Consider the following 26,306-nt stretch of genomic DNA (forward strand, 5'->3'; position numbering starts at 1 on the left):
ATAGACTCACAGGGAGCTGCAAAAATAGTGCAAGAGTACACAGGTGTACTCTTCCCCCAGCGTCCCCTAGTGTTGACATCTTACATGGTTTGAGTACAGTATCAAAACCAGGAAATTGACCTTGGTACATTCCTGTTAACTAAGTTACAGACCTTATTCATTCAGGGGTGTGTGTGGTTGTCCTTAACATTTTTGATTAGAAAAACAATTAAGCATGAAGAATTCATTATAGATTTTTTTTTCTTTTGCCTCCAAAATCTCTGTTGCCGATTGCCTTCTGAGGGTACCTATAAGACTGGCCCCATAAGTTGACTGTTATTTTTCATGCTGTTGTAAGTCTCCTTATCTCTCTCCCCAATTTCTCTAGGTGGTTCAGTTAACCCCCAGAAGATGGTTGAACCTGCACGAATACCAGAGCAAGAAACTAATGTCTGACAACGGAGTGAAAGTTCAAAGATTCTTTGTAGCAGACACTGACAATGAAGCTCTGGAGGCTGCTAAGAGACTAAGTAAGCTAATTCATAGTAGGTGAAGTACGCTTGGCCAAATCAGGGAATTCACAGGTAGTGGTTTGTCACCGGCTATACTAACAGTGACAGGTACAGTGTAGAACTTTGAGTTGCAAGAGCAAAATGTCCAATTAAGAAAACTTTATTCTGTTACATGAGATAGCAGCATATGGGGTGCCACTCTATGGTAATTTTTCCAAGTCTCTCAGTCACCGTTTCACCTAGTTCTCTTATCTGTGGTTTAGTGGCTGCAAGAAAATTGGTTGAAGAGTGTAAAGTGTCAGAGAGAAGCCCATTGCAGGGTAAGTCAGGCAAGACAGTTGGCATCCTTTATTAAGCCTCTTAGAACATGCGGAAAGTTTCCTCTGAGTGACTGGAGGAGGGAAAGGGAAGAATGTGCATTTTGAAGTCCTTTTTGGTTTTTTTTACATCTTTATTGGAGTATAATTGCTTTACAATGGTGTGTTAGCTTCTGCTTTATAAGAAAATGAATCAGTTATACATATACATATGTTCCCATATCTCTTCCCTCTTGCGTCTCCCTCGCTCCCGCCCTCCCCATCCCATCACTCCAGGCGGTCGCAAAGCACCGAGCTGATCTCCCTGTGCTATGCAGCTGCTTCTGCTGACCTTGGTTCAGTGTTTTGCCCTTTCATTTATCAGCTCTGTAACTTTGCGTAAGTACCTTTTCTTTTCTGTGCCTCAGTTTCCTTGTCTGTAAATCAGTGCTAATGTGTTTACCTCCCAAAGCTATTTAGAGCCTTTAAGGGAGACTGCACACCGGTACATGGTAGAAAATCTAATCAGTTTCCCTAGTTATAGATTGAGAAATTAGGACTCAGATTTTGCTGTTTTTCAGTGAATATTCCTTCTTTTGCCATATAGACTCTCCCGTTATCAGTCTGGATTAGCATTGTCCATTAGAAATATAATGTGAGCCACACAAGTATTTTAAAATTTTCTAAGTCACCTTAATAAAAATAAAAAGAAACAGGTGAAATAAATTTTAATAATATGTTTTGTTTACCCCAGTATATCCAAAATATTATCATTTCAAAATGTAATTAATATAAAACAATTTTCAAGGGGTTATTTTATATTCTATTTTTGTGCTAATGCTCACAAATCTGATTTATATATTACATCACCAGGACATCTCATTTCACAGTAGCCACATTTCAGGTGTTCGAAAGACACATGCTGTCTTGTGGCTACCCTGTCGGACAGTGCAGATCTGGACTCTAGAAGGATGCATGTGCATTCTTCGCCTGCAATCTTGGAGAGCAGTTGTTTGCCATTAAAAAAGAAAGCATAGAGCATCTGCTCACTGGCCTTTCCGAGGCAGCTGTAGCAAAGTTTGAGAGTGCTCTGTATTTCAATTTTCCAATTTTCTGTACTCTTTTAAGAGTAGGCGATGAGGTGCTTCGGTTAGTAATTGTTCTTTTATCTCCCTTTCAGAGTTCCCCCTGGTGCTTATACGCCAGATCCTTTCTCTGTTATTTCAGTTGAAATGTATATTTATTTTTTCTTTCAACAAATAGTTATTGTCAACCACGTGTTTTAGGTCTGGTGGATGCAGCTGTGGAAGATGAGCAAGCCCTTTTTCTTCTTCAAAGTTACATTCTTGAAAGGAATAAATTTGTAATTTTCAGATGTTAAATGTAGAAATTGAGAGCAGTCTATATATATATATATATATATATATATATATTTTTTTTTTTTTTTTGCGGTACGCGGGCCTCTCACTGTCGTGGCCTCTCCCGTTGCGGAGCACAGGCTCCGGACGCGCAGGCCCAGCAGCCATGGCTTACGGGCACAGTAGCTCCACGGCATGTGGGATCCTCCCGGACCAGGGCACGAACCCGCATCCCCTGCATCGGCAGGCGGAGTCTCAACCACTGCGCCACCAGGGAAGCCCGAGAGCAGTCTGTATTTTAAGAAATGAAAATTGGTTTTATTCTCAAGAACTATCAAAATTGGTTTTTATGGTTAAAAAAAACAGTAAAATTAGACTTAAACCTGGATGAGAGTTCCGCAGTGAACTGTGGTAATAGACTCAGTAAAGGTTAGTATTCTAACATCATTACATTAAAGGATTGTTTTCGTTTTATACTCCTCTGGTTTGGGGATTGGGTAAAGAGAGCAAGAAGTGTGAAGTTCAGGTTGGTCTTTGGTCCTCATTTTCCCTATTATTTTCTTAAATGTGCTGACACTCTAGTAGTCCAGGTCTAAGGATCCTTCTTAAGGGAATTCTGGAAGCCAGCTGCTTACCCCCCACCCGCCTTAAGTGGAGCACGGCTAAGAGAATTTACCATTCAGATTTTCAAAGAGATTTGGACTTAACTGGACTAATTGGCATCTTTGTCATGGATTTGTTTTATAAGCATTTATTTAGCCACCACTTTGTCGGTGGGAATTGTATACTGTGTTTGTCAGACAGGATTTTTGCTCTGGAAGAATTAGCAAGGTGATATTTATATGCCAAGGCAGGGTGGACAGAGGGGAAGAGATAGACAGTGAAGCAAGTTTAAATAAAAGAAAGTTAAATTAAAAAATGAAGATCAACTTTAAAAAAAAACATTTTGGTTCCTGAGGAGTGGTTTTTAAGGAGAATGAAACTGGATTGAGAATGATGTGGCTGCATGTGTGCCTTGGCCTGTGCATACCCGTGATCATCCTTTAGATAGGGTGGCCCTGGGAAGGCCTCACTGTGATCCTGCTTAGAGCTAAAAGAGAGTTTAGAGAACTCATCGGAGCACCTCATTTTCTGAATGAATGAGTAATCCTCCTCTTACTCAGTAAGTCGTTTTGGGAGAAGGAAGATCTCTGATTTTTGTTGTTGAGTAGACAGTTTTGGTCACAGGGGAAATTTATAGTACTGGAGAAGGAGATGGTACCAAGTCTAGTTGGTTAAACATGAAACAAGTTGATAGTAAATATGAAAGGAGGTATGCACATCATTGAGATTGCTTGGAGTGAGCAAAACGAAAAGAAGCTGGCAAAACTTCACCCTGTTTACGTTCTTGTCTCTGTAAGATTGACAAAACCAACAGCACAATTGGGAGTTTTACCAAGGAGATTTGAGGTTAAGGTTGAAGGTGGATCACACATATGTCTTTCTGACTGTCCTGAAAATGGGACCTCCACTTTATAATTACAGTATTTTAATGGGAAAAAATTACATAGAAGAATAATATGTGTAACGTGCAGTAAGTGCTATATAAGATTTTATTGTTGTCATCATCGGCAGCAGCAGCATATAATTCCAAAGGGTTCACTGCTGTCATGATGCAAATTCACAGACAAATCAGAGACATCTCATAATGAGTATTCTGTCGATTGTATGTTTGGAGAGTTCACATTATACTTTGCGAAGTTTGTAAATGATTGAAATGTATTTGCTTGCCTTTCTACTTTATTGATATTTGAATATGTCTTGAAATAAAATGACATTTTATAAAATATTTTGAAAATAAATACTGATATCAGCCATGCCTGTGATTTCCATTGTAATCTCTGTGTAGATCATCTTACAAATCTCTTTCTTTGCGTTTAAAGTCACATTGCTGGTTTTCTGTTTGCCATCCACTTAAGGGTATCTCTGTCTTTCCTGGCCCAGATGGAGCTTGTCATCTCTTGGTTGCTCCAAACTCTTTCTCCCTCTTAGCTCTTCCTACTTACCCAGCTGAGATATCCCTGTGTCATCTTTAATGCTTCTCATGTCTATCATATTCAGTCATTTGCCAAAGCCTGCCATTTTTAGTGCAGCATCATTGTTTTGCTAAAGCAACTAAACAGGCAAGATAAGGTTAAAAACTTGCCAAGGTTATACAGCTAATAATTGACAAAGATGGGATTTCTACCCAGCCAGGTTGGATTTAATCTCTTCTCCAAGCATTTTTCCTCTTTGCTAACTTGATGATGTTCTTCTTGGGAGATTTTAATATGTGAGTCAGCATTTTTAAGATAGGAAATGCATATTAATAAGATTAGAAGATTGAATTAAAACTAGATGTGGCAGGTTCTAAGGCACAATTTATAGAAACTGTGTAATCTGAAGATATTTTCTTAAGGATTCATTTTGTTGTATCTCTTTGGGCAATAGAACGTTTTGCTGTGTAGTTATAGAAATCTTGTTAATTTGACCATTTGTTTCAAGTGGGTAATGCAAACCTTTTGTTTCTGAAACAATTCATAATGATAAGCTATTGAGCAAGATCCTCATTTTGTTGCACAGAAAATGAACTTACATCTGATTGAGAGAGTAAATTTGGTTTGGTGAATTAAGTTTTTAATATATGGATAATATTCATTTCTGCAGCATTTTTTATGAGCTACCTTTTGTAATCACGCTTTCAGGAAGGAGTTGTTTCCTTTGCATATAATTTTCTCAGGAGATTTATTAATTATACGGATTTCTCCTGTATGGATTACATTTAATGTATACAGTCAGCAAATAATTACAGAATACCTATTGTGTGCATGACTAATTTTTATGTTGTGTTTCAGTTCTCTTTAAAAATGAATGAAGGCAGGGCTTCCCTGGTGGCGCAGTGGTTGAGAGTCTGCCTGCCGATGCAGGGGACATGGGTTCGTGCCCCGGTCCAGGAAGATCCCACATGCCGCGGAGCGGCTAGGCCCGTGAGCCATGGCCGCTGGGCCTGCGCGTCCGGAGCCTGTGTTCCGCAAAGGGAGAGGCCACGACAGTGAGAGGCCTGTGTACCGCAAAACAAAAAAACCAAAACAAACAAAAATGAATGAAGGCATAAGTCTTTCACATAACTCAAAAGGCCTGTCTCAAAGATGTATATAAAAGCATAGACGAAACTTATCTAGGACCACCACTTTTTAGTTTTTGGAATCTCCACAGTTTATTAATTATTCCATTCATATTGATATGAGACTCTCAACATTTGATTAAGCAAGAAGATTGTGTTTCAAAAACTCAGTTTTATTTCTTGTCGGGAAAGAAATTGAAATGTGAATGGAGAAATTAATCTTTTCTCAGCTAATGATATGCTTCCTAAAATGGAGATACGGAGCTTTTTATTGAACTCGGCCAGCTTTGGAGTGCTTTCAGCTACAACGTGTTTCCATTCGTCAATATGATAACTTATTCTTTTCGTTTTATATAATCACATCCTAAAGCCTGGTGAATTACTTACACCATTAAGGAGTTGTACTTTATATAAAAAGGGAACTGCTGCCCATTGACTACTGATTGACATGTACTGTTAATCCTGTAGGCAATTAAATGCATAGTAAGCCTCCTTGATTGTTGTGGCTTTGTCATATCACATTATGTGGTTAGGATCTTGCAAAAAGATCTTCTTATAACCTTTGTGTTGAGATGGTGGTCATTATTGTCTTACAATGATAGGTGAGGATAACACTGATTACTCTGTAGTAAATCTTCTTTTTACCACCGTACCAGCTGTCCATTATTTTGAACCTACAGTCAAGAATGCAATTGCAAGGGTGCTGACAAATGCGGGCCATCAGAGGTTGAAACAGTGTCTACTTTCTAGGAATTGTGGTGGTGACTCAGCCAGACAGAAGGTGTTTATTGTAGGTCCTGAGACATAGTAAATGCTCAATAAATATTATTGTTACTCACAAAATTTTCATTTGCCCGTGTTTACTTACAAATGCTCCCTAAAAGAACACCTAAATTGACCTTAAAGGCTTTCCCTGACTATGTTTATTAAGAGCATCCCGTTCAACAAATTGTAACCTTTAATAATATTTCCTATTGAATATATTTTGCAAAGAGATTCACCCTTTTTAATAAAATGTTCTTTTCTCTTCTTCCTAAGTCTGCACATATAAATGGGCTTGCCTGGTCATCTCCCTAGAATTCCTCTTTGCTAGAATGTCTTTTCTTAATTGTCTTGTGCTGTTCACTGAATAGAAGTAGCAGGAGACCCATCAAATGAAAGATGAGATTAAGACAGGTTGTGGGCAGGTAGGCTTTATGGGAGTGAACATTTAGCTTCCGGTCAGTTTGCTTAGAAAATGAGAACAGGGCTTTGAAAGTCTATACCTCAACTTGAATTTTGGCTAAGGCAAGGATTAGTTCTTCTCACATTTTAACCAATAAAAATAATAGTGGTGGGATTTAACCTTTGGCCTCTTGCCATGTTTCTGGCATCATGGTGAGCATTTTGTAAGTGTGATTTCATGTAATCCTCATTTAAACCAAAGGGGCTTTCCTTTTGGAACTGGTTCCAAATATCACCATATCCTGTGTGTCTATGATTGTGTATTCACGGTGACTAACATAATTTTATTCAGTCTTTTCAGTTTGTCATTAATGGACTTATTTATTAATTTTTTTAAAGGTACCTCATTATGAATGAACAAAGAAGTTATGTACATGGTCTCGTTTTCCAGGTCTTTCCTATGAATTATTTGTGCCTGAGGTCTTTGACTCACCCCAGTGTATATCGTGGTAGTTCTAAATCTACAGAAGATACCTTATGGGGTTATAAATGTAGAAAAGCTTTGCCTGGGGTAAGTAGGCATAAAAGCTAGCTTCTTATTAGCCATCTGTCTGGACATATTGGCCTTTATAAAGAAATCTTAAACAGATAAATCTCTTTTGATTATCAAAGGAATATGCTTATTATTTTGATTTTGGAAAATACAGAAAAGCACAAAGAAGGAAAAACCTCCTATAATCCCATTACCCAGAGAGAACCTGCCTTAAGATCAACATATTTCCCTCCATTTTTCTTCTGCATTCATTCAGTCAGCAACATTTATTTCTGTGCACATATTTACATAAATATAATTGAGAGAGAATGTTTGTTTTTAACTCTGGGAAAATACTATGCATATAGTTTTGTGTCCTGCTTTTAAAAGTCCACATAATAACATGAGCATTACCTAAATATTAAATATGTTTTTCAGAAATATTATTGTAATGCTTGTATGGTAATCCCTAGATTGACTATATTATTTCCCACTGTGACTTACTTAGATTGTTTTTTCTGTTTTTGTATGTTAGGGAATTCTAGCTTATGTAACTTATAAACTGCCCAGTTCTCAGTAGCTTGATACAATAAGGAGTTCTTGGTCACATAAGAGTCCAATATGGTGTTCTTGCTCTGCCTGTAAGTGGTGACTCACAGATCCTTCATCATTTCACTCTGTCCTCTTCAACACGTGTGTCTCAAAGATGACCTGGGGATTGTGTTTGTTTCAGTCACGTAAGAGGGGAAAAGAGCATGGAGGATTGCGTGTGGAAGTTTTGCACATACTGCATCACTTCAGCTCACATTCTATTGGCTAAAATTCATCAGATGGTCACAGTGAACTGCAAGAGAGACTGGGAAATACAGTCTCAATGCATGCGTAGGAAGAAGAGGAAATGGATTTGGTGATCCTGGTAGCGGTCTCTGTAGCTTTTAGAATTTGGGGGAATTTGTGTCTGCTTCTTGGCTTAGAACGAGCATGGACTGTACAGTCAGAACATCATCCCAGGTCTACTTTGGTTACTTAAGCCACAATTTACTTGACTATAAAATTGAGGCTAATAATATGTATGTCAAGGAATGATTCAGATTAAAGAAAAAGACAAACATAGCACATGCCTCATATAAACGAGGTGCTCGCCAATTTACCTTCCTTCTTTCCTTCCTTCTTTTTTGGTCTGAACTGAGTGAATGTTTCAAGCCATCATAAAAGACATATAGTAACAGCTATTAAAAACGTCAACAGCAGATAAAAAACAAACAATGCTCAGGGCTTTTCCAATAACACTGGAGTGTTGAACTATATTTAGTGTACAGCTCGTCAGATGATTTGATAATGAATATATTACTCATATACTGTTGGTTGATATTTTCTAGGGAGATGGAGCTATGTGAAGTCAAAAGTTGCATAATTTTGAAAGAAAATGAAAACCTTTCTTTACATTGCAACAGAATAAATATTACCTAAGGAATTATGCTTTTAAGAGGCTACGCTGTTCCCCAAGGTGGTTGTTACAGGAGTTGGCAATGTTTAACAGATGTTCATAAATAGTACTAAGGCTCCACTTGAGTTTTCTAGGTTGCTTACAAAAAAGTCAGGAAGTGAACTGAAAAAATTTTAAATATATATATTGCTTGATCTACCGTAGGATGGATGAAAACCAAATGAGTAAACAAGCTACCTCAATTATGTATCTTTTTCTCCTTTCATTCAACATGGAACAAGCTAAGGGATTTGTGAGTCTGTTATTTTTCTCAGATGAAATGTGGACCAAGTATTAGAATTTTTTTTGTCTTTCTGAGCGAATATACCAGCCGCTTCAGTATGCGGGGAAAGAAGTATATGGGATGTGGATAACAGGGGGAAAATAACAGTGCTAAAAGTATTTGATATGCAAAAATCAGACTGTTCCCAGAGTCTTCAGGTGCAAGGTGTAGCACTGAAAAACAACTTTACATAAATATATATTTTCTTTATAGATAACCTACATGTGTATCATAAACATGAGAAAAATCTTCATCCCTTCACTTTCTTATTGCTCAGAATCCCTTACAGGTTTTCCCTGTTTGTGGATTCACAACAATTAGAAATTCCCTTCAATTCCTCGTTTACTGAGTGTTTTTTTTTTATAATGATAAAAAAATTGATGCCAAATAGTATCATGCATTTTCTGTACCTATTTAGAAAATCACTTTGTTTTCTTTATAATTTATTGAATTTTGAATGTTGAACCAGACTTGCATTCTTGGAATGAACCTGCTTGGTCAAAGTATATGATCTTTTATTTATTATTGAATTCTGTAATAAATATTTTGTTTAGTATTTTTGTGTCTGTGTCTCTGAGGGCCGTTGGTCTCTACTTGTTTTTGTAATGTCTCTCTGTGGCTTTGCTATTAGGATAATGTTGGCTGCATAAAATGAAAAAAAGAGCCAACCCACCCCTTGCCCCCTCCTCTGGCAACCACCAATTTCTTCTTTGTATCTTTGAGTATGGTTTTTTTTTTTTTTTTTTTTTTAGATTCCATGTGTAAGTGAGATCATATGGTATTTGTCTTTTTCGGTCTGACTACTTCACTGAGCATAAGAACCTCAGGGTCCATGCATGTTGTCATAAATGACAGGATCTCCTTCTTTTTAATGGCTGAATAATATTCTGTTTTAAATACATGTGTATGACATCACATATCCTTTATCTAGTCATCTGTCTATGGACAATTAGGTTGTGTCCAAGTCTTGGCTGTTTAGTGCTGCAGTGAACATGGGGGTGCATATGTCTTTTCAAGTGAGTGTTTTTATTTCCTATGGGTAAATACCCAAAAGTGGAATTGCTGGATCATATAGTGGTTCTATTTTAAACTGTTTGATGAACTTCCATCCTGTTTTTCATAGTGGCTGCACCAGTTTACATTCCCACCAGCAGTGCAGATGTTGTCATCATATTGCTGTGGTTTTTGCTGTTACGGTGAGTGGTGTGCACCACATTTCAGTGTGCACGGGGTGGGGGCAGAGGCTGTCATTTAACTTGTGGTGTGTTGTTTCTCAGAAAGAGGAAGCACATGACTTATGAGACAGTTGTGGGCTGACCTCTCCACACAATACTCTTCATATAAGAAAGAGATTGTATGTGTTCCCGTAAACCAGGACAGGTTTCAAGATTCATCTGGCATTTAACATTTTTTTAAGTGTCTCTGAGCATAGATGACCATCCTTATTGGTTTGTCTGGATAGACTTAGATACATCTGTTGTTCCAGAACTATTATTAATAGCAATCACATTCACTCTCAAACTGTCTTCATTTAAACAATAAAGTACATGATCACCTTACTTGTAGAGTAACTTTAAGAATGACTCCTTGATAACAGTGGTCCTTTACTGAAGCCTGTTTTATGGAATGGATTATGATGGTTTTAAGTATTACCCCATTAAGTCATGCAGCTTTTAAATGAAGAATGAAGAGGAGATGAAAGGGCCTTCCTGATACTCTTAGGCAGCAGTCCCCAACCTTTTTGGCACCAGGGACTGGTTTCGTGGAAGACAGTTCTCACACGGACTGGGGCGGGGGATGGTTCAGGATGATTCAAGCACATTACATTTATTGTGCACTTCATTTCTATTATTATTACATTGTAATATATAATGAAATAATTATACAACTCGCCATAATGCTGACAGGAGGTGGAGCTCAGGCAGTAATGCGAGCGATGGGGGGTGGCTGTAGATACAGATGAAGCTTCGCTTGCTCGCCCGTCACTCACCTCCTGCTGTGCTGCCTCATACCAGTCTGTGGCCTGGGGGTTGGGGACCCCTGCTCTTAGGGATGACTTCAGGAAGCCAGCGTATAAACACAGGACAAAGCTTAGTTCTCCATTCCAGGGCCAAGGGTGCTTCCCATTCATCTTTGCTTTCCTGGTACCCAGAGCATAGTATAGGTTCCATAAATGGTTACTGAATGGAAAAATTAGTAAGAGAACAAACACTCCAAGAAACCTTCCATCTAGGTTCACAGTTGCCAAGCAGGGCTTCTAGGATGTACACACTCGTTGGGTTTTCTCTTATGCCACTGGGTCATGTCCTTAAATTTGGCTTAGGGAGAAGGCAAAACTAAGGGAGCAGCAGCCCCATGGGCCACGGTGGAAAGGTGGGAGGTCATGACGGGAGATGTCAACCTGCCAGCTTTGCCTGCTGCCAGCTTTCTGGCAGAAATTAGTTTAGGATTTTCCTCAGGCTGGTCCTCCTGTCTAATGCCACTAAACAGCCTTGGCCAATATGTGGGGATGGTCAGGTCTTCTGATATTGCCAGGAGCAAGTCTACTTAGACAAAGACAGCTTCACTTTCTGCCAGGTTCTCTCTGAGCTCTAGCAGGTCATGGTATTGATAGTCCCTATTTATATCACCCAGCTGTGCTTTCAGTTATAGCATCACTGGATGTTTGTTCATTTAAATTGAAAGGTACCTCAAGAATGCTCATTTCAGTGCCATTTTTTGTTACTTCATCTGCCTACTGATGGAAAAAAAATAAATATTGTACAGTATTATACAGTAGCTTTCCATCCTTGCCATAGTGTTTTGTTTATCACCCTTGGATAAAATAAGAGATTGGACTGTAAGGAAACCAAGGGAGGACTCAAAAAACACTTGTAATTTAAGTAATCTTTTCTGTGTGATGTTAATTCATTTAACAGTGATTGGGTGCCTCAAACGATTCAGACACTGAGGTTGGTTGGGCACAAGGATGACCAAGAATAGTTGGTGCTTCTGAGGTGTTCACTGCCTTGTAGAGAGACTGATGCATACCCCTAGAAATGCAGTGATGGGAGAAGCATGGCTTAGTGTTATGGGCACACAGAGGGGAAAGGTGTACCAATCCCACTGTGGATGCTGGACGATCAGGGACGACTTCCTAGAAGAGGTGAAAATTACATTTCCTTTTTGGCTCTTTATTAAATCTAATACATCTAATGAACAGACTTTATTCTGACCCTAGAATGGAAGCCTTGGCCTTATTTTTTTTCTCTTTGGTTCTGATGGAAATGATCTCTCAAAATGATTGGTGAGATATTGGTAATACTAGCTCTGAGGAGAGAAGCCATAACTTAGATCATTTTGTTATTTGTGTGTCAGGGTAGTTAACTTGTAGGAAAGAGAGAAGTGTGCTGTCCAAGGGAAGTGTAGATGGCTGCCTTCTTAGATAGGATTCTGTGGACAGTGCCCTAACGGATACTACTTTGAGTAAGTTCCAGACCTCTCCTTGCCTTTGTAGGTTGTGAAACTTTTGGGAACCCAATCAGAATTCATCGGACTGTAGAGGTTGGTTACTAACCAACCAAACTTATGAGAATGATGTATAAACCAAAACCAAAAACGGAATGCTTTTCTTGCAACTGCAATGTTCATATCTGCCATCCTGTTGATGTCTTAGAAGGCAGACCTGTTGTTTTACCTTTACACAGGTTTTTCCCCTTCTCAAGCAGAAGAGTAAACTTCAACAGAAGCTGAGACTTTCATTTACTCATGGACTCAGTAAATATTTATTGGGTGCATGTGCTAGGTGGTGGAAAATACAACAGCTAACATTGTCTTGAGAACTCCATGTATGTTTAATAACTGCTGTTAAATTCTTTGCCTGGGTTTTCTCATTGCATCTTCATAAGACATTTCTGAGATATGTCATCATCCTCATTCCTAGTTTATAAACGAATCCTCTCAGAGGCCCCAGGTGGTCCATATAGGTTAGACTCTGAGGTCGCACCTTCACTAACTGTACTGGTGCGCTTCACAAATTCCAGTCCAAATGAAGCACCTCTGAGTGACAGAAAAGCAAAGTCAAGGGCCCTTTACTTCTGAGCCCAAAGTCAAGGGACCAGGGCCTCTAGCATCGAGAGCCCTGTTCATAAGGTTGTTTGCCTTCACCCAGGGAATCTGATCCATCTTTTCACACCCTCTTGCTCCCTAAAGCTTCATGTAAAACACCGTAGACTGGGCAGGCCCCCACCAAAGCCCTCCCTTCCTGCTTGAGGCCAACCTGACATCCTATCTCCTGGGTTGATTTTATTAGTCAAAACTGTGAGGAGTGCTGTTGTGTCCACCTTCCCTGCCATGAATACTGTAAGCAGCACCCATTAGCTGAACAAGGAACTGGGTCTGTTGTGTTTCACATTACAAAGATATTCTCAATATAGAAACACATCCACTGCCATGATTCAATGGCTTTTAACTTCACAGTTGTTGGAGTTTAAAGGGGTCTTTTGTGAACAATGAAGTCCCTGAAGAAGGTGGACAGCTAAAATTTTCCACTAGGCCAATAGTATAATAACTAATGATGGAGAATGGGCTACAGGTCTTTCATTGCTTCTGTTTTAACTTCTGTAGCTAAAAGGCCAAACAACTTTTTATTTGTTCAGCTTCCCTTGATTTAAGCAAAGTGGTTTTAGTGGTGGTGGAGGGTTGTTAATAGGGGTTTGATAATGAGGTACTCTTTCATTTGGAAAATGTGATACAACTAAAGTCTTGTATAATTCTCTCTGGTTTTTATAAGCTTATGTCCAGCTAGCATTTCCCCCCCACACCCCATTAAATCCCTTTTGAACTTTTAATTTAAAAACTGTATCAGTGATGGATAAACATAATCTATAGCGCTACTACTGTATCGATTCTCACTTTCTGTTGTCAATAATAAAAATCTTTTACACTTCAGACCAGGAAGGTATCAGATTAACAGATTTTCTGGACCACTGGGCATCATTCAGTTGATATTCAGTAACTTATTTAGAAAATATTGAATATTTGAGCTTGGTGGGGATACAGAGTATAAACAGATCAACAAATTATTTACAGAATATGAGAAGTGCTGTGACAGAGGTAAACAAGTGGTAAAATCATGGAAAACTTGGGATGGTCAAGAAAGTCTTTGTGGAGGTGATTTTAAGCTAACATGTAAGGATGAAAAGGAGCCAGTCATGAGAAGCACTGGCAGTAAGGTGTTCGAGGCAGAGGCAGCAGGTGGGGCTGAGATCGTGTATTAGAAACAGCGTTCTCAGTCTGAGAAACAGGAAGGAGACCAGTGAGATTGAAAGGCAGTGTGGTGAGAGGGAGATGAGAGCCCAGATCATGCAGGATTTTGTGGGCCAGGTAAGTATTTTGAATTTTATTCTAAGTGAAATGGGAAGCTACTGAAAGATTTTGATAAGAACCCACATCAATTTGGTATCACCTCAGCAATGCTAGATGCCAAACCATCCCCAAGCTTCAGTGAGTCACTTGTTCTTGCTCAAACATCTGCATATTGGCTGATCCAGGGAGGTCTCACGGGGCTTGGCTATAAGCTACTGTTTGGGTCCAGTGCTGCTCCATGTTACTTTCATCCTCCTGGACCATCAGGCTAGCTGGGGCAAATCTTCAGGGAAATGGCCCAAATGCAAGAGATTGAGCCCAGCCTGTAGCATATTTCAAGCCTCTTTGCAATACCATCTGCTAACATCCTACTGGTTGAGCCCAAAGACAAATGGCCAGGGTCTATAGTGGAGGGAGAGTCAGCGGGACATGGCAAAGGGTGTGAATCCAAAATGGGGCCAGTGATCCATTTGACCACAAGCAATGGCCTGATTTTTTCGATTTTATAAAAAGTTCACCAGTTGAATTAGGGCGACCGACTATCTTGATTGACCAGGAATGAGTGGTTTCCTGGGCTACAGGTCTTTCAGTGCTAAAAGCAAAAAAGTCCCAGGCAAACAGGCAAACTGGGATGAGTTGGTTACCCTATTATGGATTGTCCAATGGTGAGTTGATTAGCAGGGCTGCAGGAGAAGTAGGGAAGAGGTAGGCTGTTATGATTATCCAAGTGAGAGAAGACAGTGACTGAATGGTGAGGGTGGCAGAGGAGCTAGGGAGAGGTGGATGTCTTAGGCAAATATTTTGAAGTTAGAGCTCATGAGTCTTGCTGATATATGGGATGTGGTGGATGAAGAAAGGAGTTGAGGACATGTTAGACCAGTTGAATATAGTATTTGCTAGAGTATGGTGATCTGAGTAAGCTAAAGAGTAGAATAACAAATTTTAATAATTATTGCAAGAATGTGATAACAAAATAGTACTTGCAAATGCATTCTATATTGTAGTTACACAGTATGGTATTTCTTTTGAAAACCACACCAAGGAAATCAGTGAAATAAGTGTAGAAGTTGCTATATATCGACCCAGTCTTATAATAATGTAAACAAATTGTATCAGAAAAATGATTGCCACTAACAAAGGGAATCTTCCTGATAGCCTTCACTGGCTACCCCAGCTCATCACGGAACTTTACTCCTATAATGGGCAAACAAGCCATGGATATTGGAGAATGAATGTGTTCTCTTCATTTTGATTTGTCAGTGGCTCAACCCATCCTGATTTATAGTTTACATTGTAATACTATCTTGTGTGACAGTGTGCCTGGTGTGGTGGAAAGAATGTTTGAACAGGATTCAGAAGGTCTGAATTTGAGTTGTGGCTTTCATATTCACCATTTTCTACTCTTTCTTTTCTTTTTTTTGTGGGGGCCACACATTACATAGGATTGTTATTAGACAATGCCAGTTCCTTTTCCCCACCTGTCTAGTTTGATATCTTGAGTGATTAGCAGGACCGTTTCTCTAGAACATTCAGGGATGCTAGGTGAATTAACATTGAGTTAATATCAGTTTTCATGTGGGCAATGCCACTGAATACCTTTGTGATCCTGAGTAACTTGCTTGGCATATTTGGACTCAGTTTGGCCTCTATGAGCTGGGAATCACAATTTAAGGATGTTATGAGGATCACATGAGACATTGTGTATGAAGGAACTCTGTGAGGTCCTTCGGTAATATGTTCTTCCTTCTCCATCTCCAACTGGACGATCAGTTTCCAGGCCTGAATTCATATTGGCTTCTTCTTTTTTTTTTTAATCTACTGTGCCTGTACCCTTACATGTGATGGTGATGAACACGTATTTTTAGAAGGCATGGCAAATAAAGTATCTCCTTTCTGATAGTTCTTGACTCTTCTACTTAACCTCTGTGGACTGTATTGGCTGCCTCTGTGAAGCCAGACCTCCTGAACTTTTCTTACAGTTTTTTACATGAGGTCTTGGGCAAGTTCCTTAACCTCTCTGTGCCTTAGGTTCCCCCTCTAAAGGACTAATAATATTTCTGATGTCAGAGACTTGTTGTCTCTTCTTTATGTTAATCGTAATAACTCATTTTGTTAACACAGTTAGATCAGCGCATGGAAATTATAACTGTCCAGTAAGTGTTAGCTTCTTTATTATTATTGCTGTTACTATTTACAAGTAAGTTTCCTGCTGCATTTACTTGATTTGTAGACCTAAGAGTGGGATAGAACTATCTGGTTATATAGAAAATTGCAAAGCCTAGGTCATTGTGAACTCTAAGGGGTACTTTGGAATAGATTTCCAATATTTATTTTTTGGTGATTTGTGATTTTTCTAGTGGTTAGTGTACCCCATTTGATGAGTTTAATGCATTGTGTAAAAGGATTTTTGATCATCTAAAATGCAGGCTTTTTGAATCTCAGTCCACTGAAGTCTTATTTTGTTTTCCCTTGTCCTGTATTGGACAGAGTCCATTTTAGCTTTTACTGCACTCTGGCCAGCTCTCTGCTCTTTTTAAGTATTTGGGTTTTTCTTTTTTGCCTTAGCTTCTTTATATGTTCTGTTTGTGCTCTTGATTTATTAAATCTCCAAGATCATCTCTCCTCTGGGATGGGAGGAGAGGCTTCTGGACAGACAGCCTCGGAGATCTAACACAGCCTCAAGGGTAGACTTCATGCTCAGTTCATTCCAGCAACTGACTAGAGATCAACAAATGCATAGCACTAGTGTATATTATGTGCTTTTCCTGGAAAACAGATCTGTATTCAATGGGCTAAATAGTAGAAGAGGCATTTTTCAGTTGGCATGCCTTTGTAACTATAATAACTATAAATAATTCTAGAAGGTTTTTCCTTTAAAGAAAAAAGAAAATTCTCTTAATATCTAAACTCATGGGCAGTCTGGTATATTTTTCCTTCTGGAAGGATGTGGAACTTTGAAGGATAGGGAAATAATTTTATGAATACTTAACACTTTGAAAAAATGAAATGAATAGCAAAACTCCATCTAGCTCAAAAGTTTCTTAAAGGCCACAGTAGCTTTGAGACTGGCCATGGAAATTGTTATGGTCTTCACTTGGCTGGAATACATAGGGAGGCATGTTAAAAAGAACACAATACAAATATTATTAAATTACACTTTTTATAGATATTTATGTATGATCTCATTTGTTCTTCAGATAATATGGGGGGGCAAGACAGGAATTATTTCTCTTTCTCCAGTGAGGAAACAGGCTCGGAGAGCTCAAGGGACTTGATCAAAGACTCACAGTGGCACGTAGGCCCACCCCCAACATTTGTAGGACCAAATAGAAACCCACATTCCATATGTTCAAAATATAAAGTTATAAGTCAAGCTAACAGTCTATCAGATAGATTAACATATACCCAAAATGGAATAAAACGTCTTACCTAGACAAACATACCTTCATAATGACGTGGGAGGCTTGGCTTAATTTCATATTCCTGGACTTTTTTTTTTTTTTTTTTGGCCACGCCCTGTGGCTTTCGGGATGTTAGTTCCCTGACCAGGGATTGAACTGGGGCCCTCGGCAGTGAAAGTGTGGCGTCCTAACCACTGGACCGCCAGGGAATTCCCCATATTCCTGGACTTTCTGGAGTTTCGTGTAAGAATGTGCAGCATAGAGATTACCAACCCCTGGCCTGTGGTTCCTCTTTTCACCCTGGCTCCATCCCATATTGTAAGATGCTTCATGTGCATTCATGCCCAGATCCATCCACCTCTCCTGCGAATAGCCACCCCACAAGCCTAAGGGTATACATAGCGGGTACCATGTTCTTCCCTTGGAAGGCCAGATCTTGAGAAGAGACCCACACGAAGCCATTTGGGCACAGACTTCAAGGGGATAGACTCTGGCCATGTCCCCCTTGGTTTTATGGACTCCTTATCCCAACCTATCATTAAGTCTGGTTATGAGGCCAGTAGTGGGGTATCCAAGATACAGGTTGGATTCAAATGGATTGTTTGGCCACTTCAGTCACATTATTAGTTAATTTAGAGGAAAACAAAGTTTGTTCCTTCATTCAGTATGCATTTTTTTATGTGCAGGTACTTGGGGCTGGAGATGTAGCTGTGAATAAGACGTCTGTTCGGAAGAACTCTAAATTCTAGTGGGAGGGGATAGAAAAATGAACATGTAAATAACTATAAAATAATGTCTGAAGGTTATCAGTGCCATCAAGAAAATAAGACAGTGAGCTAGTGATCTAAGGGGAGGGGAGGGGAGGGACCAATGGTCAAGGAAGGCTTCTCTGGAAGTGACATTTGCAGTGTGAATGCTGAACAGCTGCAAGGAAATCTAGGGGACGTGTTCCAAGCAGGAGGAATACATGGGTCGTGGCCCCAAGCTTGGAGGCTTCAGGGGACAGAAAGATCATCATGGAAGCTTGGGTGTAGTTGGTGGAGTGGAACGAAATGAGGTTGGGGAGAAGAAAGGTTCTAGGAGGTCACTGGGATGTTGTCAGCCCTGTAAGGGATTTGAATTTTTTCCCAGTAGGATCCTTTGGATGATATTAAACAGGGCAGTGATAGTAAAACTTCCTGATGCAATTCACTACCTAACTGTTAACTCAAAGTGGCCTGTCAAACTTTTAATTATTTTTCCAATATTAAAGGAAGCCCACTGCCATACAAACCCCACCCCCCTCTTACAGTAGTTGAATGTCACAGATATATTTTGTGGACATTTTGAAGACTTAAACACTGGTGCTCCTGGCAAATAATGTAAAAATAAAAATGGCCATATATTTAGCTATCAAGTTTCGTGTCTTTTGCTAAAAATATAGAACCAGGAGAGCTCTGAGCATAAATATAGGCATGCTCTTGGTGTTGGTTATTTTATAACTATTCTTAGGTGCCACATGTCTTCATCTTTGTGTGATTTATAGTAATGTAAGTAATGTGTTGGAGACTAACAAATCAAAATCTCAGATGTGTGACACAAATGTTGTGTGTGGACTTATTGTTTCATGTGTTAGATTTCTCATGCAGTTCCTAAAATACCTTCTTGAAAGGAGTAACAGGAAGAAACAATTGTGGTACCAGATATTCAGCTGTGTGTACTTTTTTATTGGTAAGAGATTGCTAATAAATTCTTAATTGTATTAAATAATGTGTTAGCGTACCTCAACATAGGGACACTCAGCAATTTAAAATCTTTTGATAGCAAAACTCTGAGAGGTAGCTTGCTGCTTGTTAAGGAAGAACAAAGACCAATTTTAGTTTTTATTTATTATAATGTTTTTTTTTTTTACTATTAAAGATGTTTTCTCAACAATAACCAGATGTGTAACACAGAAGCAGCTGCATGAAATTTTCATTTTTATGCATGATATTGGAAATCTTAGACAAGGTTTATTGTATGTTTGGAAAATGAAATGATCTTTTCCTAGTCTGAACAGCTGTGTAAAACAGAATGATAACATCTTTTCCTGTCTCCAAGTGACCATCTGTTTTTATGGGATTTGACAGGTAATTTATTAATTTTAAGAGGTTTGTTTTAGTGAAATGTTAGCAAATATGCTTGTAGCGGATTTTTAGGAAATACCATAAAGCTCTGGAGTTTTTTAGGGCTGTCCTAACGGGCTGGTGGAATCTTTAAGAATCTTTTTTCTTGTGTGTTTTGAATAGATTAAAATATTTGCCCATGAATGATAGAGTAGGGACTGCAGGTGTCAGCGACACATTTGACAGTCATTCATTTTGGTTTTGGTTGGATTTAGGATTACTAACTGTTCCATTGAGAAAGAGTTTATTGAATTTTTTTTCTTTCGTGTTTCTGTTGTCTTTTTAATATAAAAATTAAGTCTAAAAAATAAGTGGTAAGTTGCTTTTTAAGCTCTGTCATCCTCCATTGCAGCTGTCACTGCACTTTGTTAGGGTCCTCCTGGCATCTTCTCACATCTTGCAAGATGTCAGCTCTTTTTTCATGTTCATCTGTCACTTTTAAGGTGTCACTGAATTACCCAGGCTGAATGCAGAACGATACGAAACACCACAGTTATTATGCTGACTGCGGACGCATGTGGGAATTCTTTATGATAGGCCCTTACTCATGTCATAGTACTTTATTTATTCCAGTGTGCTTAGCAAGCCAGCCTGGCCTTGTTTTTCTCCAGGTAGATCAGATGGCTGGAAATTGTCCTACTTATTTTTATTTGGGAAGCTGAAATATTAAGATGAGTGATCATGCTGGGTGAATAGAGTCGAGCTTCATCACTTCTCTCTCTGCCTCTCAGTCACCAAGTGATGCTAGAAGATTTAATCATTTTTAGCTCAGTTCCACAGTCTGCAAAATTAGGTTTATGACATTTTATTCTCTACTTCACTAGACCGGCATTAGAAAAATGAATGAATGTGGTGACTGTTTATTGGATGGCATTTGCTGAGTGTGTCTTTTCAGAGTTCGAGACGTGATCAGGTAAACAAAACAGTTTAAATTATTGTCTATAATATGGCTCTCTGATAGTGGTGATGAGGATAATGATGATGGTGGTGTTGGTGGAAGAACAGGAGTGATTATTGTAAATGGGAGGCATCTTAGAGTAGTGACCAAGCCCATGGACCCTGGAGCTAGACTGTCTTGGTTTAAATCCCTTTCCTGTCATTTACTAGTTGTGTAGCCTTAGGCAGGTTACTTAAATCTTTGAACCTAGTAAATGTCAGATTTGAGATTAGGACCTGCACCTTCTTGGCATGAGTTCCTGACCACTGTACTATGTTGCCTTCAAAACAAAAACAGAAAAGCCCCAGAACATGTTTTAGAGCATTTCAGAAGGTCATCTGACAGAGTGTTTAAAAACAGGAGAAGCTAGAGACATCCTTATGTTCTTTAAAATACTCATTAAAAATTTAAAAATACCCCACAGAGTCATGGATATGAGACCGACTGGGGAAGGTAGATTAATTGACTTTCTGAGGACTGAGGTTGGCATATTGGACTCTGCTACAGAGCTTGCTTGTTTCTGATCTCTCACAATCAATGAATCTTGTTATTATGAATAGCTCTTTTTTTAAATTTTAAGCAAAACACTTCATCTGCAAAAAGAGATTATTGTCCCATGCATTCTAGGTTGTTTTAGCGGCTTGATGAGAAACAACAGCTCTCTGAGGTTAACTGCTACTGTTCTCTGAACTTTGAAGTTTCTGTCATGTGAATCTGGTTTTGGAGATTTGGCCATAGTAAGGAAGGAGCTTCCCCAGATTGCCAGTAGCTATAATCTCTGAGGAAATCATTGAGAGTTACAAGTAAGATACTCTATCCTGGTAACGAAAAGGAAAAAAAAAAAAAAAAAAACAAGAGCCTGGTTAAAAAGTGGAGATAATAGTTTCTGTTGCAACTTATTTCACTGCACAAGTGGTTCTGATAAAGTGGAGGTGATTTTTTGTTAGTTGAGGATATAGGTTGGTTGCTGTTGGCATTATTTTGCAAATGTTGAGGAAAATCTGTAATGGAAATAATTGAAATAAACGGGGCTTCGTATTGGACAGGGGAGTGAGAGTGGCAGCAGGGAGAAAGCATTTTGACGTGGCAGTTTGTGCATTCCCAGTGTAGTCGGCAGTTATACTCTAGCAGCTTATTGGTACCGGTGGCAGCTGGAGAAGGGTGAGACAGTGGCCCCATTCTGAAGAATGTCCTTTGCCTGCTCGCCAAGTATCACAGTGCTCAACCTGTACCGATGTTCACAGTGTGATCATTTTCATTATACCTTCCCTTACGGCGTAGGAGAGCAAAAAGGAGCAGAGGGAAGTATTGAGTGTTCTCTTCCTGTTTCCATGGTCAACACCATGTTGCTTCGGAGGTGATTCAAGAGAGAGCTGGATCCAAAGCAGTGATAGTCTCATTTTGAGGGTTGGGTTGGTAGGATAAATTGGAATGGCCCTGAGGCATGAATGTGTAGGGGCTAGTCAGAATAGTAAAGAGGTCGGTATGGCAGAAACAGGCTAATGGGAAAGAGAGAGCACAGTAGGAATTGGGATACTGGGAATTCAAATTGTGTAGGACCTTGTAAGCATTTGGAGAGATGTTGACTTTAAATTTGCATGAAAAGAGAGATCACTTTGCAAAGGTTTTATTTATTTGTAATTTTTTTAACAAGTTTATTGAGTCATATTTTACATATAAAGTTTACTCACTTCAGGAGCATAGTTCAGTGACTTTTAGTAGTAAATTTACTATCATTTATTGCTGTATGTAATCATCACCGTAGTCCTGTTTAGAAAATTTTCATCCTCCAATAAGATCCCTCATGCCTTTTTACTGTTAATCGCAGCTGCAGACAACCATTAATCTACTTTCTGTTCCTATAGATTTGCCTTTTCTGTAAAGGGAATCATATAACATGTAGTCTTATTTCTGCTTTTGTTCCCTTAATGTGATTTTTTTTTTGAGGTTCATTCATGTCACTGAATGTATTAATAGTTTCTTTTTTGTGTTTCTGAATAATATTTTTTGGATTAGTATTCATTGTATGGATATAGCACACTTCATCTGTTCACTCACCAGTAGGTGGACATTTAGGTTGTTCTGAATTTTTGCCTGTTGTGATTAGTGCTGCTATGAACACTTATGTGCAAATCTTTATGTGGAATGTGTCTTTATTTCTCTTGGGTAGTGTGATAGGCCGAATTCTTGCCCCATGACCTTTACCCCTGGTGTCGCACCCATGAGTATGTGACTTTCCATGGCAAAAGGGACTTTATGGTTATAATTAAGGTTACTAATGAGTTGACCTTAACATAGGGAGATTATCCTGGATTAACTAGGTGGACCCCATGTGATCACTTGAGCCCTTAAAAGCAGAAGAGGAAAGTAGAAGAGGAATTCAGAGATTGGAACCATGAGAAGGATTTGATGCAATGTTGTTGGCTTGAAGATGAAGGATCCAGTGTCAGGAAAAGAGAGACCTCAGTCCAACATATGTAAGGAACTGAATTCTGCTAGTAACCTGTGAGCTTGGAAAATGACCCTGAGCCCGAAATGAGTATCATAGTCCTGGTCAAAACCTTGATTTTAGCTGGGTGAGACCCTGTCACACTGTGCCACACCTCAGACCCGCAAACACTGTGAGATAATAAATGAATGTTGTTTTAAACAATTAAGTTTGTTGTAATCTGTTACAACAGCAAAAGAAAACTAAGAGAGTAGATTCCTAGGATGGAATTGCTGGGTCATATGGTAAATTCCTACTTTAAAAACTTTGCAGTGGTTTTGAACGGAGCAGTGACATGATATTTTGAAAGGATCCTCTGGCCATGCTGAAACAGGCCTGTAGAGGGGCCAAGCGAGGGCACAAGCAGGAAGAACAGGAGACAAGTCAAGCACATGGTGGCTCTAACCAGAGCTGCTTTGCCCAAGTTGGAATCAGGATAGAGCCATGGGTGACAGAGGCATCTGGAGCAGTTTGGCCTTCTTCTGGGGGTGGCATGGTGGGAGGTGATGGCAGCTCTAAGAGTCCTCAGTGATTGAACATCCCAAGACCACTGGTCAGTCTCCAGTGGAGTCTGAGTCCTCAGAGGAGGTTGATTCACTGGTAAAAGAAAGACACTGTAAGGTATTTTCTCTTTTATCATTGCATGTAAATAAGCATCCCTTACTCACCACTCTGAGAAAACTAGTCACCGGTGAAGGTGATGGTTGGTTGACAGAGGAAAATGAACATCAAAATGAATAGACTAAGATAATTGTCTTAAGAGAGAAACATAATGTGTCATGTAAGAAAAGGTGGTTTTGAGGGTGGGGAATGTCATTCTACACAAATACATGTGTGGTTTGATATATTCCTAGTATTTACTATCAGGCATTAAGTACAAAACTTTCAAAGGACATATTTTAGCTTGATTTGACCTGGGATAAGCAGGCTTCCTAATTTGGATATTTTAAGTTCATATTTAGTTCTCCAAGTTTTTTGAAGCAAATTGATGACTCGCTCACCATTTTGATATCTTAAGTGTATGTCTGACAGTTAACCATATTGGTAGAAGTTAGCCTTACCTGACTGAATCCCATAAGCTTCTTAAATACCTTTGGGTCTTTTCATACATGTTATTTTTCTCTCCCTTTGGTGCTATAGTGCTCACCTCACTTCTTAGGCTAATACTCTAAGAAACTTCTCTGACCTTCCATTCAGTCTCCCCTTAAGATGCTGCCACTCCAGGCACTTTCCTCATCGCATGCTGTTTTGTCTTTGTCTGCTTCTCATCTGTCTCCCTAACTTGACGTTTGGCTCCAAAAGTTTAGGGTTTGGCGTTCACCATTGCATCCCTGGTGAAAAGAACTTGACGCTGAGAAGTGCTTAGTACATACTGGTTGAATTAAGCAAAGAATCACAGCTACCACCTTATTGCATGCCCGTCTCTTTTAAAAAAATACTTAACATTTAATCTCTTAAAGAAAGAACAAGTGTTCTGGGAAAGTCACTTGTGATCGACAGACCTCCCAATCCTTTTGACAAGCAAATATGGGAGTATATTATGTTGACCACAGACATGTGTGTGCCACATGTGGTTGCTAAGATCCTTTTCAGCGTAAAGGAAGCAGCCATATGCTAAGCACTTTCATCTTGTGCCGTATTAGTTTGGCTGAATCTTTGGAGTTTGCTCTTGAGAAAACACTGCCACGGGAAAGTCTAAAGATTGTGTTAAACAACATTGGTTAAATGCCTTACTAACTCCCTTTGCATCACTGCCCAGGGATATGTCTGTGAGAAATGTGTTTATTAGAAAGTGACTGGACAGCTAAGTACTTAAAGGATAAAGTACTCTTCAGAGGAAGTCAGAATGGTTTACTGTGCAGGATAACATGAGGGGGAAAAAGCTTTGATTTCAGGAACACAAACTCAACCAAATATATGGGATCTCATTTTCAGAGAGTCTCGCCCAGGCTTCCTGTTCACCCACCTATAACTTCCCACAAACAATTCAATTTTATTTGACATTTATTGGATTACACTTGACATTTCCAAGTACAGCATATATTTTTTCTTCCTGACAACTCAGTTGTGAAATTATGATTGACACTCTGTAATATTTAGCTCACTTGTGTTCAAACTGACCAATAGTAAGTTGTAAAAGATGAACCAGTTTCAATGTTTGTGACCCATGGATGACATTCTCAGCCTAAAAGTGGAGATAATATTAATAGTTAATCAAGGGACTGTCTCTGCTGGTGGTCTGGGGTCTTAGGCTTCATTTCTGGACTCAGGGCTTTGGCCAGCCTGTATGTATCTCTCACCATCCTCTGAGGAGACACTCAGCAAATATTGGGTTAAATAATAAGTATAGCTACTTTGTGCCTTTCATTATCTTTTACTTAATTTATTTAGCACTTTTTTACTCAATTAAAAAAAAAGACCAATTGGAATCATCCCACCCAGAGGTTTCCACTGTTGTCAGTTTGATTTATGGCCTTCCAGACTGATGTATGAATGTGTGAGTGCATATACACAGCCATTAAATGTGGCTTATAATGTACCTAACCATTTCACTTAAGACATCATGGCTATCCTTACTTAGGGAGTAGAGCTCTATACTATAAATATATACAAAATCATTTTTAGCTGTACTTTACCTTATTTAACTAATGCATTTTTTCCCTATTATAAACAGCCCTGCTGTGAACATATTCTTAGTCTACATATCCTTGTTCACTTAGGTGATTAGTGCTGTAGGAGTGAGATTGCTGGTTTCTGAGTATATGATCCTTACTGCCTGTGAAAATTGTACCAGTGTACACGCTTAAAGTGAATGATTGAATCACCCTTCGTCAAAGCGAATGTGAGTATGCCTGTTTACCCACATCCTCTCTGAAGTTATGTATAGTCATTCATTTTGAGTTTTTACTAGCATGTCTACTGTCTGTGGGAGACCACTACTAATTCTTTTAGATGGAGAAATAATATAGCAAGCAGTATCATGTTATAGAGCTTATATTTTACATATTTGAGACCTAGCCATATGCTGTATATTTGAACTCTTTGTACTGGTGAGGTTAGACTGTAAGCTCTTTGAGGACTTGATTATGTTGTACCCAGCACACAAAACAGCATGTGTAAAGTTGTATACAAATAGATCTTTGATGGCTTCTTCTTCAGTGAAACAGTTCTCCTTGTGAATGCCCCTGACCTCCATCTATGGGCATTTTTCCAATGTTTGTCTTTAAAAATCAGGAGT

The 26,306-nt window shown here is 39.1% G+C and overlaps 1 protein-coding gene across 7 annotated transcripts in view; it reads left to right on the plus strand.

The window, feature by feature from the left end:
- Positions 1-26,306, plus strand: part of SUCLG2 (succinate-CoA ligase GDP-forming subunit beta) — a 337,575-nt gene that overhangs the window by 59,819 nt on the left and 251,450 nt on the right. For 6 of the 7 annotated variants that reach the window (XM_033424868.2, XM_049715818.1, XM_049715817.1 and 3 more), the window contains exon 2: positions 368-509. In XM_033424868.2, the coding sequence (XP_033280759.1) occupies positions 368-509 (142 nt within the window). Of the gene's footprint in view, positions 1-367; positions 510-25,788; positions 25,911-26,306 lie in introns of those variants that run through there. The other variant, XM_049715819.1, reaches the window with a different exon arrangement.

The sequence above is a fragment of the Orcinus orca genome, chromosome 10 (genome assembly GCF_937001465.1).
Source record: "Orcinus orca chromosome 10, mOrcOrc1.1, whole genome shotgun sequence".
NCBI classification, from domain to species: domain Eukaryota; kingdom Metazoa; phylum Chordata; class Mammalia; order Artiodactyla; family Delphinidae; genus Orcinus; species Orcinus orca.